The sequence below is a fragment of the Diadema antillarum genome, unplaced genomic scaffold (assembly GCF_040938485.1).
Source record: "Diadema antillarum isolate AM-2024a unplaced genomic scaffold, OU_Dant_1.0 seq00000855_RagTag, whole genome shotgun sequence".
In the NCBI taxonomy this organism is placed as follows: Eukaryota; Metazoa; Echinodermata; class Echinoidea; order Diadematoida; family Diadematidae; genus Diadema; species Diadema antillarum.
The window spans coordinates 432,605-451,862 of record NW_027271726.1 but is presented as its reverse complement, the minus strand read 5'-3'; the positions used below and the strand labels follow the sequence as shown (position 1 = coordinate 451,862).

Sequence of the window (19,258 nt, the reverse complement as noted above, 5' to 3'; positions counted from 1 at the left end):
ACAAGGAGGAGGATATCGAGGAAGTGAGGATAAGACTAGAGAGTTACAACTGATGGTCACAGACACTTTAATTTATTGATCTTTCATTACGACATTAGTGTGAACTGAATCTTACGTTGTCTGCCTAGTCTATGGTGACAAACCACTTTGGAAGCTGTTTGTTATGGAAGTCCTCTTAGTGTCATATGAGATCAGGGAAAGGGCAGGTTGTGAATAGTTTGAAGCTCTTCCTGCTACCCATTTATACCAAAATGAATGGATTAATCATCATTGTAATCATCATCTTCATCTTTCTCTATGTGCAGACACTGCCCTACAGGTTCTCCACAGGAAGCGAAAACAAATGAAATGGATGCAGCATACTTCAAGTAAGAGCCTATTCCTCTTCTTCTCAGTCATCTTCTTCTTTTTCTTCTGTAATCTTTAAAAAGCTATGCAACCTATCACAATGATGAATTTACTGGAAATTATTCTGCTTGTTTTGAGGAGGAACATGATCCTGCTTAGAGGTTGTCGTGAGGCAACTTTTAAAAAGATATTGTTTTGTTTGTTTGTTTTTTAACCAATTAGAATTAGCCACAGAACGTGGTCGATCATTCCACTCAGGTATTGATCTTGGAGCCTTTTTTTCAGTATTTGTTACATCAGTTATGTTTGAGAGGACTAGTTCTAGGTTGAATATTTAGGGGAGAAAGAGAGAAGCAATATTTCCTGATTGATTTTGTAATTTCATAAATCAGTGAGTATGTTACCAACTTCAATCTGAGTCAATCATCTGCTTGTTGAAGCAATGTCACCACCAGATATCGTCCACGTCTCTGCATTATACAATATTTTTCTCATTTTTTTCAACAGGTCATATGAAGACATTGGCATTCATGAAGATATGATCAAGGATATGGTTAGAACGAACTCTTACAGGTAAATTACACATTATTCAGTGGGTCTTTCTGTAGTTTGTTAATTTTCTATCCATGGCTGAGGGAGAATTGCATTAAATTAGTAATCAGATATTAGGTGATAAGTAGTGTCATAACCCAGAAAAATATATGCAGTCTAGTTGAACGAGGGAGGTGTGATAGAGATCTCACCTCCCTGGTTGAACTTTTGTCAACTGGTTAGATGAGAGTGAATATTAGACACATCTCACAGTAGATAAGTGATGTCTGTTTCTCACGATTCATGATGTTTGCTCCTCACGATTCATGATGTTTATACAATACTTTCTGATTTCAGGCTAGCAATTCTGCGTGCAAGTGAAAAACTGATTGGCAAAGTAGTACTGGATGTTGGAGCAGGCACAGGTGAGTAGAACAAATTTTGTGCAACTTTCTAAAATCCTTTTTTTTTTAAATTATCCAATAAATTTCAGTTACAGTAGCATTCAGTCCATATTTATACTGGTCATATTTGCCATTGTTTCATTTGATGTGAGAAGATTGAATTCTCTGTAATTCTAGTATCTTTGAGTTGCATTTGCCCTATTCAGTGGCCCCACAGGTAGGCAGGGAAATTCACACTAAGTTAATATGACCGTGACGATACAAATTTTACTTTGTTGTTACCCTATACTTTACTTTGTTTGTTTGGCTTTAATCTTTACAAGGTATTGCCACTTCATTGATATGTATATTTCACCTAACACCTTTCTAGATATTTGCTTCATTAATTCTTCCTTTGTTCAGGTGTCTTGAGCTGTTTCTGCATCCAAGCAGGAGCAAAGAAAGGTAATTACTGATTTAAATCGCATGCTACAGCAGCAACATGTAATATTTTGAGATGATTCTCAAATGGAATCTTCAGAGACAATGACTGGTATGGTATGAGTAATTTGAGAGTTGGTAAAAGATGCATTTAAACATACCAATGATGAGATTTTAAAAGAAGAAGAAGAAAAGAATGAAAAGTGATAGGAACTTTGTCAAGTGTTCTTATAATGATAATCTGAAAGAAAGATGACTTAATTGCCAGTGCTATCTTCAGTCAGTTTAATATACTCCAAAGAGTGCATTCAATGCAGGGGCGGATCCAGGAATTCCATAAAGGGGAGGCGCCTTTACAAAATTACAGGGGGCGCACGAGCCCCCCCCTTTTTTTCTTTTTATTTCTTTTGTTTTAACAAAAATTAAAGAGGGAGCACGCGCCCAATGCGCCCCACCCTCTGGATCCACCACTGCAATGTAATTCTCAAGACATCTAGAAGCATTGATAAAAATGACTTCTTTCATTATGAAATGTTCCTCTTCAAAGTGTATGCCATAGAAGCAAGCAGCATGGCAGAGCAGGCCAAGAAGGTCACTGAGGCAAACAGTGCTGGTGGGAATATAGAGGTCATCAGAGGTCTTGTTGAGGTGAGTTGGGTTGGAAGACCTTTTCTGTAAGCCTGCTGTGTATGAGAGTTTGCAATGTTAAGGACTCGGCAGAGTCAAGGTCAGTGGAGGCGACAGACTGACAAACAATGTGAAGCTAGCTGACCCTCTTGTGCAAGCTCAGACCATATGCTTAGGAAACAGAAGCAGGAAATCACTTTGTGACTGCATTCATGAGCAAGAATTTTGCCAGTCTTGACATTTTTATGCGGTCTACCCAAAACATTTTGCTGTAGTGGTACAGTAATTCATCTGTTTATGCACTGCAGGTCGGGTCGTGTCTCAGCAAGAAGGTCACTGTTGAAATGTTTTGGTATTGGCATCAAAGGCTTTTTGGTAGAAGAATGCATGATTCTAAATCTAAATGTTTTTAAAAATCTCTTCCTCTTTCTACCCCTTCTTTCTACCCCCTCTATCTACCCCCTCTCTCTGTCTTTCTGGCAAGTCATTTGATAATATTGCAGAAGATTTAGTTTTCATGTAGGGCCTAATGCAGAAGAACAGGAATTTATTTCAACAAAAATACAGTAGGCCTTCTTTCTCTTTTACATGGTACGATCACAATACTTTGCAAAGTATTCTGCTTTCATATTTTTATGAAGCTATTTTTTGATGCACAAAAAGGAACAAAGACACTGGTATCATCAGGTAAATTGAAGTGAATGTGCATCAGCATAAACCGTCATTGAGTGGACAGCCACTGAGTGTAACGAATAGTGTACTCCCATTCATTGAGTTCTGAACACAGGATTTTTACAGGGTATGAAACAAACCTGTGTAGGCCCTATAGATCAAAGCATGTCAAAGTCTCTGTTTTGAAACATTTGGCATAGGCAAGATGTTTTGTGATTCAAGTTGTCTCCCAAATCCAGAGAAATTCTTTCTTCTTTTTTTTTTTACCTAGACAGCTTGCGAAGGACGTAATCGATGGTTTTAGACACACTAACATACTTCAAATTAATGTCTTCTCATTCGTTGCAAAATTTCATGGTTTGTTTCTGTGTTTGTTTGTTGTTACTTTTTATACAGGACATTGAGCTTCCAGAAAAAGTTGATGTGATTGTCAGTGAGTGGATGGTAATATATATATCATTTTTGTATATTCATCTAATTGACATACAATTGCTAAACTTCATAATGACAAACCTATTTGTGATGAAACACTTTGTATAAATACATATAAAGATAAATGCAGACCAGTTGTACAGAACATCTTTTTTGTTACTCCTTGCTTTTATATGTATAAAGCCTATGGCAAATATTTTTTGATATAGTTTGAACTGTTATGCTTACTTTTGTTTCAAGATTCTCTAAAAGTAAAATATTTTGTAATTTTCTTATTCACCACCAATGTTGAAAGCTATCATGATACACATAGAGGTTAATTGAATTGTATTTTCCTCTCTGTCTGTGTTATTTGGATGACAATCAAATTGCCAATGGTGCCTAGAAAATAAACACATCAGACATGTCTTAAACTTCTCTGAAGTCTGCTGAATGTGCATCCCGTTGAAACTGTTCATGAAGTTAGATCAGATCAGATGCAGTAATAGTTTCAAAGTAATTTGCTTAATCTATTCCCATAGTCTTTTTCAAAAAGAGAAGATGATTTTTCAGATAAGGACTAATGTGAGATGTTTGAAATAAAGCAATTAACAAGAGCACAGTATTTTCCGTGCAAAGAGTAAGGCTTTTAGAAATGTTAGTGTTTTCTTTCCTATAAACTCTGAAATCTGGCGAAGAAATTAGTGTAGATATGGTGTATATCTAATTATCGTTAGTATTTCTCCTTTAAAAGGACAAGTAAAATAGGGAATAAGAACATATTACGGAAAGCAGTGTTATGGTTAGACAAATCGTAACACATATTAACATGACTGAATCTGCCCAATCCATAGTTGATGTGCAATGTACTGCATAATCATGTTTGCGTGTGATACAATAATTTGCACCATGGTGGAACACTTGGTAATTTGGTATCATGATACTATATAGGGTGGTGCATTGGCATGAAGAGGGTTTCAAATTGCTGTCAAATGTATCTGTTCAATTACAACAAAAAGCAGCCAGTGCATTAATATCAGATTGTTTCATTCTTTTGCAGGGTCACTTTCTTCTGTATGAGTCAATGCTGAACTCTGTGATCTGTGCGAGAGACAAATGGCTAAAGAAGGTAAAGGATACTGTAAATTATTGTAACCATTTTCCAAATGACATGTAGAAATTTTAGCAACACAATCAAGGCGCGAATTCTTCTCTCATGTATTCAGTGTCTACACATCAATGAAGCAGACATATGTCGTTATTCATTGGAGCATAATGGAGCAAACTTTGGTAAATTCACCTCAGTGATGTGACTTGTGTGTGAATACAATGTTGACAGTTATTGGCATGACAAAAAATGTTGTTGTTTTTTAAATCTTATGCCAAATGTTTTCAATAAAAATGAAATATTTTCTTCATCCAGGATGGAATAATTCTGCCCAGCAAGGCCAGCTTGTATCTCTCTCCGTTTATGAATGAATCAATTTATGAGGAGAGGTGAGTGGAGATTTAGTTATTTTCGTGTCTCGAAGCACTATTACCAACTTAGCACGTGGTTCTAACCTGCTAATGACCAAAGGACTGTATCAAAAATACAGGCCGCTTCATCCCTCCTTGAAAAAAAGTTGCATACATGAAAGTTCTGTAATATTTTGTTTGCATTACTTTTGGGGCAACACAATTTGCTGTTAGACTGTCAATTTCTGATCAGACAACTCAGGAGCACAACTGACCATTTGCAGTGTGTGGAAAGATTCTACTTCTTACCCTTTTAGGTCATATTCACATGCATTGATGATGCGTTGGGGATATTCTCAGTTGGATAGATAATTTTGCTTTTGTCATGCAGCATTATTGTAAAGAAAAATGGTACATAAATATAAAATTACCAAATGATCACTCCTCTTCAATACAGCCATAGATGTAACAACCTGATTTTGATGAGAATACTAAGTATATATAGGGCATTTTGTAATGTCTTATAGCTTATATGAAATTCAAATTATCCCAGAAGAATGTGTTCTGTTTTAGACCACAGTGTTTGTGTCTTGTGGATGTGTCTTTGACAGTAAGTATGTTTGACAAAAGAGAAGTTAGGGTTAATTTTGTGACTACTGTTTCTGTCATATTTTTCCAAAATGCTTTGAGGATCCAATAAAGTATGTCTTGCTGTGTACGCAGTGTCAACAAGGAATATTTTTACGTTTTGGAACAGCAAATGTATCAAGCAAACTCTGGAAATCTTTAGTGTCTAATGATCTACAGCCAGTCCGGTTCCTTTTTCTTATTCACACTTATTTCATAGGGTATCTTGTATCCATGTGTATTTGTATATTTTATATCATATTTCACAATTCTGTGGAATCAACTTTTTCTTGTCATGCAATGATTTCAGGGTGGAATTTTGGAGAAGTGTCAAGGAGAGCATAGGAGTTGATATGTCCTGCATTGAGCCTCATGCAAGAAAATCATTATGCAGTGAGTATGAAATTATCCAGAAATAGGCTCTAGAGGGCGCTCCTCACAATTTGTATACCAATGGTACGTCACTCTTCCTTAGAGATACATTACCTTTGAAAACTTCGAACAAAGTGTGCCTCATTGAAAGTTAAGCTGCACGTAACATACTAAGTTGAGGTACCCTCAGGTCAGAGATTTCATGAGTATGTCTTTTGTAGGACAGCATTTTACCTTTTTTGTTTTCTTGAGACATGATTCATAGTCCTGTGTACCATTGCATAAAACTTACCATTGAATTTCAATGGTAACTACCATTAAAATTAGGCGTCACAGCCAATCAACATCAAGGATTATAAAATCTACCGCTAATTTGAAGACTTACCGCTAGAAAGGAGCGGTAAGTCCAGCGGTAAGGGTTTTATGCAACAGGGCTTTAGTATGACAGTTTACAGTTAGCCAAATTTTATTGAGGATTAGGTTGCCAATGTTAGGGACCATTTCTTGCGCCTTTCTTTCTTTCTTTCTTTCTCTACATGTATTTCAAACAAGTTGGATGCTACTTGACCTCATCACTACTGTTTTGAAAATCTTTCTATCCCATGTGCCGTGTAGGACACGTCCATGTTGAGGAAGTAGGTGTATGTGACCTGCTTGCCAGACCTTGCCATCTAAGAGAACTTGACCTCTACACTTTGACCTCAAGTGACCTCAAATGTATTAAGGTAAGGATATACTGTCATGGTTTGCATGGAATGTTGTCTGTTACCATGAAATCAAGGAAACAAGAAAAGAAATTTGCTAATGTTTTGTTTTTGTGGTGAATAATGATTTTATCACATTAGATGTACAGTTCAAACTGTTATTAATGGTAAATTTGGACATGAAACAAGACATACTAGTAGCTGCAAAAGGAAAAAAAAAGAAAATCTTGAATTAGGTTTCAGTATTTAGTGTGAAGAACATTGTTTAGTCTGACAAATGACTTACTAGTGGAAAATGAAAATCATTTTATTTTCAGTATAAGGGCATGAGTGAGAAGGACTTACACAAGCCTTACTTTCCAACATTGCAAACATAGCAAAGTACATGAAAGATGTTTGGTGTGCATGCAATAACACAATCTTCCTCCACAATTCATTCCAACTAGATGCCATTCAAGTTCATGTGCTATGGCAGGCAAGCCTTCTGTGGGTTTACATCGTGGTTTACCGTGACCTTTGATGCTAGGATCAAGGGGAAAGAGCCCCTGATTTTATCGACATCACCAGAAAAGCCGTAAGTTTGGCAGTAAACAGCAAGAAGTAACCTATTTTACTCAGTGCAGGTGTAAAAAGGGTACCTGGCAATGCTGGGGTAATAATGTCAAGAGCCCTCTGGAAGAACAGTGCTTATACTGAAGAGGCCTACCCTAGGTAAATAGGACATTGCCATCATCATTTTCGCTGTCATCTTTGTCCTTGTCGCCATTGTTGCTGTTGTTGCAGCTGTAGTGGTAAGCTACCTTGTGAAGATTTGGTTGTCCCTCTGTTGCCAACAGAGTCAGTGGTCACCATACTGATTAGATGTGTTCATGTCATGTGAAAACTGCTGAATGGCAGTGTTCATAATCACTGATTGGATTGAACTACTAATAGTCATAAACTGCATAATCTTCAATTAGATGTGCATCAAAGCTAGAAGGCCTGTCCGTTTTATGTAGATTCATGCTCTGCAAAGTCAGAATAAGCTTTGACATTGTTATATGCTGTTTTGTTTTTTGTTTGTTTGTTTTGGTCATTCCTTTTCTGGAGTTAACCTATGCATTGATAGTATCTGTCAATTAAAGAAGTGTCAGTCATGCTATCTTTTGGACATCAAAGATATGCTTGTTATTATAATGTAGCAAGAAGATCAATTGATATCCAAACAAAATAATTTTCTCACAATCTATGCATTCCTCCAAAGTGTCACCCACTGGCGTCAGGCTTGTATGTACCTGGAGTATCCAGTAAGTGTAGAGCAGGACACAGTCATAGCAGGCAACATCACTCTAACACCAGGAGAAATGAATCCAAGGTGAGGCCCCTCTTTCTTTGGTGTAGATCCAGTGGGTTTGTTGAATCTTGCTTTAAACCACAATATCAAGGCCATGGATGAAAATCATTAAGTTATTAACTCTTCATGTGCCACGTTCGCACCTCCGACTCAGTCGACGGCGTGCCAACTTCGCATATTCTGCTCAACAAACAAAGCCGCCAAGACCGATCGATAAACCGCTAATTACTGCTAATCCCGCGGCACAATGAAAGCGTTTCTCGTGCTTTTGGTCCTCTCATATATACGGCTTGCATTCTATGTGGTGATCGACTATCAAGCGATGTTCCCAACTAGATTTACTCGTACATTCTATGTTTCTGTCACGGTTTAATGTGCAAAAGTCATGCCTTTATAGTAATGTAGCAACTGGTCATTAAAAGAAAAAAATTGAAAATGGAGTCGGCATACAATTTATATCGAAACAAAGCTTGGCATTCCTCTTTAACTTTGCCTACTATTACGCCCATCTTAACAGAAATTTGTAGAAGTTATACAAATTGGAAAAACAGAATTCTTTCTCAAAGCATGACTACCTTTGTGTCTCAGAATAACGTGGCACACAGGGGGTTTCCACCATGGCATATAAAGAGTTAAACAGCTGGCTCAGAGAATGTTAACTCCCAGATTTGCATATAAGGGTCATAAAAAACAACATGATTTGGTTAATCAGTGTATAGAAATGGGTGAAACACTCTGAATTTTTGCAGTCATGTTTATTACCTGACATGTCAAGATATCAGAAGTCAACATTTAAGTTGCAAAGACATCTTTTTGCCACTTAACATTTCACAAATTGGTGATGTCAGGTTGTCAAAAGGCTCAAAGTTAAATGATGATGTACTATAGTTGTTGATGAATGACTTTGCAAGTGCTATTATTCTGTTCTTTCATCAGAACATGATATGGTACAAAAACAAAAAACGATTACAATGGTGGTACATCTACGTTGTATTCAATTTCCTGGTCAGGTTTCTGGAAGTGGAGGTAACATTTGCAGTGGATGAGGGTAGCCCTGTGATGAGATCCTATTCCATGTCTGATGGATCCAGCTGATGATCATCATCCAAGGTCCCCCTTCATGAAACAGATTGTGACACTTTACAATGCACAATACCAGCAGTTTTTACAATAGCAGCTGGGTAACGAAGAATCGGATGCCAGTATTTCGGTTGTTGCCAAGGTAACCGCAGTAGAATGTATTGTAACTTTGGATTGTTACATATCTTCTGATGAAAGGGGTTAGTGGTACAGTACAGAGATGACTAATGCGCAACAGAAAAATGTATGTCACCCATCTCTAGCCTCCAGTCATAAAAAAAGAAAAGAAAAAAAAATAATGTTACGAGGCTATTCCAGACTTAAACATCAATGTCTGGTGTGTGGAACTACTGGTGCTTTGGAGCTAGTTTGCATGAGATTTGCCTACCATTTCTACTGGTCATCAAAGTGGATGGACGGTGATGCTATCCCAGCATTGTCCCTGGGTGGTCTGCACTGGATGCCATTATGGCCTTCAGGTTGTGTGGGCATTTGGGGTAAAAGTGTTATCTAGGACCACATTGCCGCCAATAACTCCGCCACTACATACATGTCAACTCACTTGTGACCATCTTCAAACAATGTACAAGAGCCATGCCATGCAGTGTTTTTTTGAAACTTTGCTGAGTGTTTTATACCTGTCATACGTATGTGAACTCATGTTATTTTCAGCATCTACAAGAAGTGTTTTGCACATCATTGAAAGTGTCCTTCATGTAAGATGTGCACTCAAGATGCAATTGCATTGATTTGTAGATCACCTTGCTTTTCTAGTTTCTATCAGGGTGGTACAGCAGAAGCTTAGGTAAATATTGAGAAGCCTTGAATATTTGGGGGTGATTCATTCTGTGCTGTGTAAACACAGTAAGAGCACTGAAGAACATTTTACCTTTGTCAATGCAGAGTGTGCTTTGTTTAGAAGTACGCTGGAAATACAGTGAGAGTCGTGGAAGAGATGTGAGATGTGTCTGCTGCCCTCGTCCATATTTGCATGGTAGCTTTCAACATGCAAGCATGGATGGGTACTAGTGAAGTCAATTGCTGTTAGCCATGCTTCAGTCCCATACGTTGGCATTTACACTGTTTTGAAGGGATGAAGAAACACTTTGATTAACCTGGGTTCTCTAAAGGAAGAGAACACTCGTAGCTCCTTGTGATACAATGCTAGATTACCTCACAGGATAGACCTGAAAAAAGTCAGCTGTGTACCCATGTCATACAAAATTCTAGTTGGCCACAAAGAAAATAATTGTTTATCCATCCCTTGTAATTTGTATGTCTTATGGGTTGTTTTTTTTTATCATGAGACAGGTCCTGAATTTACCATTAAATTGTGCCAAACAACTTTATTTTATGCTTGGTGTGTATATACAGTGTACTATCTTTTTGTGGAAAGTGAACGATGTGCTCCAGAATATCTTGTCTCATGAAGTATTTGTGTAAGGTATGCATACATACTTCTAGCAAATTTTTACACCAAGGCCTTAGAGACTACTATTGTAGTTTCTGCCATTGGATATTTTATGATTACAGTGAATACTGGTATATTACACTACAAAAAAATTCATTTTTGAATTATCATATTCCCTCCCCTTCCCCCCCCCCCCCCCCCCCCAAGAAAAATAATCATCAACTTGAGATGTATTAAAGAACAAAAGTAATAGTTAAGAGGAAAGCTTATGCAGTTATCCTTGTTAGACCTGGAAAATAAGGTAATTGGCTTGTATTGTATGTTATACTTTGTATCATTTTAGGAACATGTACTTAAACAACACTGAATTTCATAGCATACATGTAAGTGTGCATGTACATGTATGTGTGTGTGTATATATATATATATATATATATGTGTACAGTGCACTCCCTTTAAAATGAACATGGTTATAACGAAATTTGGATACAACAAATTCAGGTCTCAATATCATCATCTAAATATTTTTATTCACTTTATTTGTTCAGATATAACACAATTTTGATGTACACATAACAAGAGAAAATTGCCAGTCCCGAGCATTTCATTATAGCAGGCATTGCCTGTATAGGCACATCCAGTTCATAACAAAGTCCTTGGGATTGGCAGTTTTCTTTCTTTATATTGAAATTTTGTTGTACATGAAATAATTTTGGGATCTGAATTTTTACTTCAATGTATCGACATTATATTTTAGGCATGTTTGCTGTAATGGGAGTATCCTGTATATATATATGTATGCATATATATATATATATATATATATATATATATATATATATATATACACTCAGCAAAAAAAAGTAAGTTCCCCCTAGCATTTGTGGATATATCTCAAAAAGTATTCAACCGATTTTCATAATTCAAACGGAAATGGATAAAGAATTTTATTACTCATAACATGACTGGAAAATCATTGCCACCAGATATCTTTATTGGTGTGAAAAAATGCATTTTATGTCAAAATGCATGGAAACAAAAGTTGCACTTTAGTGATTTGCAATGACTTTTACACAAATAATCAAACAATCACTCATGATTCTGAACATTTAAGCATGGGTTATTGCATATTTCTCTATCTCTTTCTTTTCATGAGCATATAGTGAAGTATTTGATAATTGATATGTCCACCACCCGCAATGACCAGCTGCCATCTCCTCCTCAAACTGTTAACTAAAGTTTGTACTTGGCGCTGCTCAATGTTGGTCTATGCTCTCTGCAAGATGCGCTGAAATTCTTGCAGTGAAGTGTCATCTTTCAACTTCTTGCTCGCTTTCCACTTAATGATATCCCAAAGATTCTCTACTGGATTACAGTCAGGGGATCTTGCAGGCCACTCCATACGTTCGATGCCATTTCCCTCAGCAAACTGATCTACAACTTGAGGGCATGATGCAAAATGCCCACAGGCACATTAATGTGATCAACCTGAGTTGGAATTACAAATCACATGGCTTCTACCAATATTTTCATATTGAGAAGGCCTATTGTTCAAAAAGTATGCATAACATCTGTTTAATAGGGAAGCACATTGCACCTGAAGAAATTCCTGAGAATTACACAATTTAAAAGATCATTTGATAACTTACATAGGAAATGTATACAATATGCTCTCTATGGCCTAAAGTGCAACTTTTTTTCCCATGCATTTTGACATAAAATGCGATTTTTTACACCAATAATGATATCTGGTGGCAATGATATGCCATTCATGTTATGAGTTATGAAATTCCCTATCCATTCCCGTTCGAATTATGAACATCCGTAAAATACTTTTTGAGATATATCCAAAAATGTTAGGGGGGAACTTACTTTTTTTGCTGAGTGTACCTGTTTGTGTCTGTGTGTGTCTGTGTGTGTGTGTGTACATACTGGTAATGCATGTAGTTCCGATAGATGTATATGTCTGTTATGTGTATCTGCTACTACAGTGGTCTCCTGTTATAACGAAGTCCCAGGGACTGGCAGTTTCCTTTCGTTATATCGAAATTTCGTTATAACCAGACAAATCAACAATAAAAATACATAGAGCGGATGATGTTGCGGCCTGAATTTTTACTTCTTTGTAACCGGAATTTTGTTAAAACTGTGTTCGTCATAACGGGAGTTCACCGTATGTCTGGTATCTTTGAAGGTAGAGGTTTGCATGGTTGTGTCGATATCGAAGATTGAGTTTACGGTTCACCATTTGGTAAGTCCTGAAAAGGACCGTTGGAAGAGGAGATAGTAAATAAGTGAAGAGGGAGGGGTGAGAAAATGAGAGGCGAGATAAGAGAGTAAGGGAGAGTAGAGGTATTCTTTCTTGAAAACGTGTGAGTCCTGAAAAGGACTGTGAGCCAGAGGAGAGGGCGAAGAGAGAAGGCTCGACATTCCAGACAGCTTGACTGTCCATCCTCGGGTCAGGACCTATCACTTGGTGAACCGCAAACTCAATTTTCGTTATGTGTGGTATGTTTGTCTATGTGTATGCATATCACGTGAAAATGATTTCTTCTTCTTCTTCTTATTCTTCTTCTTCTTCTTCTTCTTCTTCTTCTTCTTCTTCTTCTTCTTCTTCTTCTTCTTCGTCTTCTCCTTCTTCTTCTTCTTCTTTTTATCGCCGATACGCAATACCAGCAACACAGCGATATACGTGTATACATTTTCAAATGCAGTCAGATATTTAATCAGGATTTTGAAAAGGCATACTTCACACAAACATGCACACAAGAAATAATTTTGTCCTTGTATTTGACATTCATGAAATAGATCTGAATATTCTACACTAGTGCAATACAATTGGATATTAGGAAATTACACAATAGCATTCCTCAGATTACATGTTTCATCATGATTCAATAAAAATTTGAATTCCAGAATTGTCAATGATACTAGTAAAGCACATTCTGTGAAGAAAATATTCTCGACTCATATAGTGTTTCCCGAAATAAAACCATAAAACTGATAATTCTTATGATATGATAAGAGAACAGAGTTATGTAAGTTTCCAGAATTATTCTTGCAGAGAATTTTCTCCTCTAACTTCAAAACAAATCGCTTTCAAAATAAAGTACTGCCTAATCATATCATGAGGCTGATATAACGAAGAAGATGGAACAATGGAAATAATTATACAGGACAAGAAATTCTTTAACACTTGTACAAACAAAGTGTCATATTAGATAGAATGCACTACTGTTTGCGGCCTGCCATTACTTTCAAAATCCTCGTGTTTCCTTACATCCTGAATGACTAAAACCATCTTTAAATGTTTCATATCGACAGCCCCAGAATCCTGAAAGAGGAAAATACGGATGTGAAAGAAACACACCAGTACATCAACGCACGATACCAGTATAATACACCAGCGTAGTTTTCCATTCCCTGTAAAGAAATCAAAGTCAATTCATAGCGGAGTGTTTACATCCTGCCGTTCATAGTGTCGTGATCATTAAATTCAGAAAAATAAGAACCTACACGGCAAGTAGGTTTTAAAAGTTGCAACTTGAATTCCTCACTACAGCGGCATTATAGTACACAAGTATTTTGTTGTAAACAATATTCAGTCGAAGTGCCGTATCTCATCATCTGAATGACGATTTAAACCTCAGTTCGCCCGATCACTTTTTACATCATCACCTTTATCTCTATCATCATCCTCAAAGTCTTTATCAGGGGCGAAGGGGGCGCACGCCCCCTCCATTTTGTTCTTTTTGTTTCTTTTGTTTTAACAAAAAATAAAGGGGGTGCCCGGTGGCCCCCCCCCCCCAGAATCCGCCCCTGTTTATTGACATTATATTGTCATCAGTTTCGTCCTAACCATCTTGTTTGTAAGATCGTCATCCCATCACTGCCAACCATCGAAGTCTTGATTTTCAGCATCAGCATTGTGTTGTCACGGAGAATGCCATGGATTTCGAGTCACTCTCATCGCTTCTCATTGACACACCGTGAGATTTCATATTGCCAGTGGATTGCTCTTGAGAGAGAGGGAAACAGCGACACAACTCCAGCCTTTTAAAAACAATTCCGGGACAATTTCGCTTTTCCTAATGATTCCTCTCTATTTACGAAAATCTATCAAGTTCGGTAGGATTTCGTAGTCACTGGTCTCCGAGACCATAAAGTGACATTGAGGGCCGTCCGTCCCAGAGCTGAGACTGTTTGCCAACTGAAGATGGAGCAGTTTTTGGAGTGAAAGACTCCTGGAGTAAAGCCGTGCTTCACATGACTGAGTGTATCGTCCTTTACCTTAAATCGATCATCAACGTTTAATGCGCAGTATACATGCTGTAAAATGGAAGCTCTTGTGTTCGTTGCTTCATAGCTCACACTCTCCAAGTAAGCCTATGTCATCTGTGCTGATTTTTCTCTCCAATATCAAAATTCAAAGAAAGCTGATAACAATATCTGAATCGCTGTCAGAGACACTGTTGCAACGTCTATATCCGTGGAAATATCAGACAGGTGGGCGTGGTTGGGGCCCGTTCGACCTCTGGCCGGTATGTATCTCCTCCATCTCCTCCACCTTCTTCTTCCCCGCCTCCTTCTCCATCTCCTTCTCGTAAATTTGCTGATGCTATCGCCTGCATGGCTGCGACTAGACTGCCATCAATGTCCGGGAGATTCGTTATCCCTCTCTCCATAGCTTCGACAGATTCTCGTCTGCAAAGGAAATGAGGGACAAAGACGGGGATAAAGAAAAGAAAGATCGTCAGTTTACTGTAACTTGAAGGAATGATAACTTTTATAGAGTAGTCGTTATTTTCGCAAAGTGTTCACGACCGCCAGTGAAAAGATTGCTAACAACTTAGACCCCATAATGGATGTAATATGGAAGTTTCATTAAGTATGAAGCGAAATAAAAAAAAAAAATATTCTTAACACGTGATTTCAAAGTTTTACATTGTTTCACTGAGCAGTGATCACAATAGCAGACATACGTACTTTTATACATGTAATTCAGTCTTTATTGATAAAGTAATTATGTGACAACAATCAAGACAACAATTATATCTTACATCAAACATTAAAGTATAATGAAATAAAAATAGTAAGAGGAAGAAAAAGGAAAAAATGGCAACACGATACTTTCATACATAATGATTACAGAAGATAACCATAACCATTCACAAAAAATACAACTCAAATCTCCATTTACGGAAATGACAAGGTAGTTTACCTTGTGTGTGTGTGTGTGTGTGTGTGTGTGTGTGTGTGTGTGTGTGTGTGTGTGTGTGTGTGTGTGTGTGTGTGTGTGTGTGTTTTGCAATCTTATACTCTGTTTCTTTATTTACCTTCAGGTACGTTTTAAAGGCTTGGTAGGTGAGAGAGTTAGTTTGAAATTTACAAATATGAATGAAATATTTCAGTAAAAGAAATATATAAGTCACAAGTTTGTCATCTTGATAACCAAACATTTGTTCAAAGGGTGTAAATTTTATGTTTCTATGCGTTTTTATATTTACAGATTTTATCACTTCGTTCCAAAGAGGTTGAACCTGTGTGCACATACTTATAAGTGAGGTGATGATGTAGCCCCACAAGTCTGCCGACGACCTCTACTCATATCTCCGCAAAATTGTCTCAATGAAATGAAATAATAAAAAGTATATAGGCCTAACTACTTTTCCATTTGAAATCAGCAATGGAGACTTTCAACGAGAGGTATATGTGGTTGCTATATCATAAACCAAACAATCGATGAAAGACTTGTCAGTTATGACTTGAAAATTTGTTTTTAAAAAAAAGTAAGGGGTGACACAGATCTAAAGCTCATGCTTTTCGGTTGCCCTACCATGACAAAACCATTTAATGTCTTACAAACATATCATTATCATTACACAATCACGACATGCGTCCACCCGTGTAAAATGATAACCTCTTAGATGTTTCAAGATATAATCACATCATATCATCTTTCCCCTTATTGAGCTCACCTTGCGGGAACGAGTAGGCGCTGCGCTCGTTCAAGTCGAGGGTTAAACGCCCTCATTCGGTCAATGTGGACCTTCACTTCGCTCTTCAGAGAGTAAAAGTAGCGGCCACGCTGAGAGACGAGCTGTAACCGGGAAAGAAATAAATAGTTAAATTGAATACAGTCCTGTAATATATAAGAAGCATTGGTGATACCCTGGATTGAGGGGGGGGGGGAATAATCCATTATGTCTTCCAGTTTTAGTATTATCCCCGCCTCCCCCCCCCCCCAACACAAACGCACTTTTCGCGAAAATGATAGAGAACATTATGATAAAGATGGTATAAAGAAAATAATGGTTATCTTATCTTAGTTATCATTGTTGTTATTATCTTCACCTGGTCTTGAATATAATGATTTCCTATAATGTTAGTCCAATAAACTAAATTTTCGATCGTTGTCGCTCCCTCGCAGATATTCCCACCTCTGATCTTGCGATTGCATATCACTCTATCAGTGAGGTAAAAGATCCAGGGTTGTTGATAAATGTTATTAACATCGGGTACTTCATGCTAAATATAATTGTGTGTGTATTAATGATAATGAAACGTATTTTCTATCACTGCATTTCCATCAGTGTATCATCATAAGGCAGTTTTAAAGTTTCAGATTTGTAGAAACGTTGTCATAGTTCAGTGAATAAGACCACAGTTTCTAAATCTTGAGGTCGTGGTTCGAGTATACAGGCAACAGAAGTCGTACTCGTCAGTATTTATAATTAGGCAAGGCGTCTAATCCTCATTGTCTAGACCTGGGGTGGGGTGGTGTCTTAAAGTCGTCGTTCCTTTAGCAGTTTACTCATAAGCATTTCAGTCTTTCCCAAGTGCCCGCGTAAAATGATTTAATCAAATTAAATCCAAACAAATTTAGATGATCATTAAGAATACTCGTATGCAATCATTCCATGTCAGTGATTTCAAGCACGCATCAAAACTGAAGTTCACAAGATGAATAACGATCACAAACAAGATAACTTCAACCCCAGGCTCAGCGGTGAAAGCAAAGAAAAACGAAAAGAAAACAAAAGCACACAACAAAACAAAAGAGAAAGACGGGGGTGTTGTAACTATAACCACGTTAAACTGATTTATGCTATTAGATGAAACCTAGAGTGAAATAACCATTTCGTTTTGAGTCAGCCCTTGCTCTTGCGGGCAAATACGTTTGTCTACTTTGTCGTAACATGCTCACAAAATCATTCTCATTCTCAGTGTTTTGACGACCTAAAAAAAATGTGATGATTTTCGTTTTTGTAATGTAAAAATCACTTTTTTGTAGTCATGTCGCTCTGCAACTTGGTAAAAAAAAAAGGGTAGGGTGTTAAGAGTCGCGAGACTCTCATTTCCCTTTCGCCCCGCCCAGCCATATAGTTTTAGAGAAGGGCACAAAAAACGGTATGCAATTATTAACTTTAGGGTGTCTTTGAAGAAAATGCAAAATTTCAGGGCTTGTCAGTAAATCACCAGTCACTTTTTGTTAATGTGGTTACTAGTACTTCAAGCTATATTTCCGTGTAATTTTATCTGTGTAATACATAATAGTTTAACCACTATGTGCAACATGCCTGAATCAGCTACAGGAATAGATATAATGTTGAACGACTAATGATGATTTACCTTTAGCATATTTCTTTGCTCCCCTGGTTCCATCTGGCTCAGCTGTTTGTAGCTGACATTGTGTGATTCCATGGCAAGTTTGTTCGCCTTAAGGTCGATGAGATCACGTCTGAGCTGGGCCTTGATGCGATCCACGCGAAACTCAGCTAGTCGTGATGCCTTCTCGATCTGAAACCAACCCGAGGTCGAGATAAAAATTGTTAGACCGTCATTCTTTGAGTAAAGACTGTTGAACACTTCCTTTCATCAGATGATCAATATCTTGAGTAACATAAATGTATTATCTCCTGCAATTTTTCACCAAATTTTCAGATCGTGCAGTATCACAAATTTCGCTGTTTAGCCCCGAAACTCATTGACAGGGAGCCGAATACGAAGTATTCAGTGAGAAATTTATTATCATGATTTTAAACTTTGCTGTGAATATACGGGGTATCTCCATTACCAGGCCTGATATAACCACCGAAAACGATATTAAGTGATAGTAGCTTCATCTTATCGGAAAGGGTAAGAAACAGTAGTGAATTATGAGCGTGTTACCTGTCGTAGTAGATGCTGGAGTCTGGCCTTGGCGTTGGAGTTGGACTGACCAGTCTTAGGATAAGCGGCACTTTCTGTCATCTTGACAAAAGAATCGAAAAAAAAACAACGCGAAAAAAACAAAGGTTTCTTCGATGGAGCGATTCAATCACGATGGCAGCGTGAAATGGAGGAAACTCTCTTGATCACATCATCACAAGCTTTCGATATCGGCATTAGCTGTCCCTGGCCTCTCTACTGTGATGTTATGTATGAAATTCTAGAGCAGAGGAACAACATACACAGGAACCCCTCCTGACGCTTGTTCTAGTCACCCGATTAGCGAAAACGGCAAGAAAATCCCAATTTCAAACGAGCTTTTATCACTGTTCTAGGTAACTCTTCTCAATGCTAATTTGATATCAAATCAATCGCGTCGGTATTTGCACAAAGTTTAGTTTTTCATTTCCAGATGGGAATTCGTACTCGCAGGTCAGTCGCAAGGAAAGGAAGTCTTCATTTCCCCAAAGAGTAAAGTTTGTCGAATCTACTCGATGTCATTGTCAGTAAAGGTGACTGCAGTGAAAGCGGCAAACGATAAATTTATTAAGTTTACCACCGCTAACACTGGCTAAGGTGCAGTAGTACGCCGTTGTCAATTTCTTTTAGACGCCAATTTCTTCGCTATTTTGTCACTTCTGTCGGAGAA

At 37.6% G+C, this 19,258-nt stretch overlaps 2 protein-coding genes across 2 annotated transcripts; one reads left to right on the top strand and one right to left on the bottom strand.

Moving 5' to 3' along the window:
• The first annotated feature begins 348 nt into the window (after positions 1-348).
• On the top strand, positions 349-9,002 carry LOC139740492 (protein arginine N-methyltransferase 6-like). Its single transcript, XM_071651087.1, has 13 exons — positions 349-368; positions 856-921; positions 1,237-1,304; positions 1,686-1,727; positions 2,251-2,351; positions 3,399-3,446; positions 4,474-4,542; positions 4,837-4,910; positions 5,809-5,891; positions 6,486-6,595; positions 7,021-7,148; positions 7,818-7,928; positions 8,918-9,002. Exons 1-13 carry the CDS (start codon positions 349-351, stop codon positions 9,000-9,002), a joined length of 1,005 nt encoding a protein of 334 aa, XP_071507188.1.
• A 5,877-nt stretch (positions 9,003-14,879) lies between these two features.
• LOC139740480 (uncharacterized) lies at positions 14,880-18,651 on the bottom strand. Its single transcript, XM_071651075.1, has 4 exons — positions 18,571-18,651; positions 18,031-18,198; positions 16,377-16,498; positions 14,880-15,102 (listed from the first exon to the last, which is right to left on the bottom strand). Exons 1-4 carry the CDS (start codon positions 18,649-18,651, stop codon positions 14,880-14,882), a joined length of 594 nt encoding a protein of 197 aa, XP_071507176.1.
• Positions 18,652-19,258: the final 607 nt, after the last annotated feature.

Coding starts and splice junctions, on each gene's coding strand:
- LOC139740480 (XM_071651075.1), bottom strand. CDS start 18,651: ATGACAGAAAGTGCCGCTTATCCTAAGACTGGTCAGTCCAACTCCAAC. Junction 18,199..18,570: donor TCCAGCATCTACTACGACAG/GTAACACGCTCA, acceptor GGTTGGTTTCAG/ATCGAGAAGGCATCACGACT. Junction 15,103..16,376: donor CGCCTACTCGTTCCCGCAAG/GTGAGCTCAATA, acceptor TTTCCTTTGCAG/ACGAGAATCTGTCGAAGCTA.
- LOC139740492 (XM_071651087.1), top strand. CDS start 349: ATGGATGCAGCATACTTCAA. Junction 4,543..4,836: donor GAGACAAATGGCTAAAGAAG/GTAAAGGATACT, acceptor TTCTTCATCCAG/GATGGAATAATTCTGCCCAG. Junction 7,149..7,817: donor TCGACATCACCAGAAAAGCC/GTAAGTTTGGCA, acceptor ATTCCTCCAAAG/TGTCACCCACTGGCGTCAGG.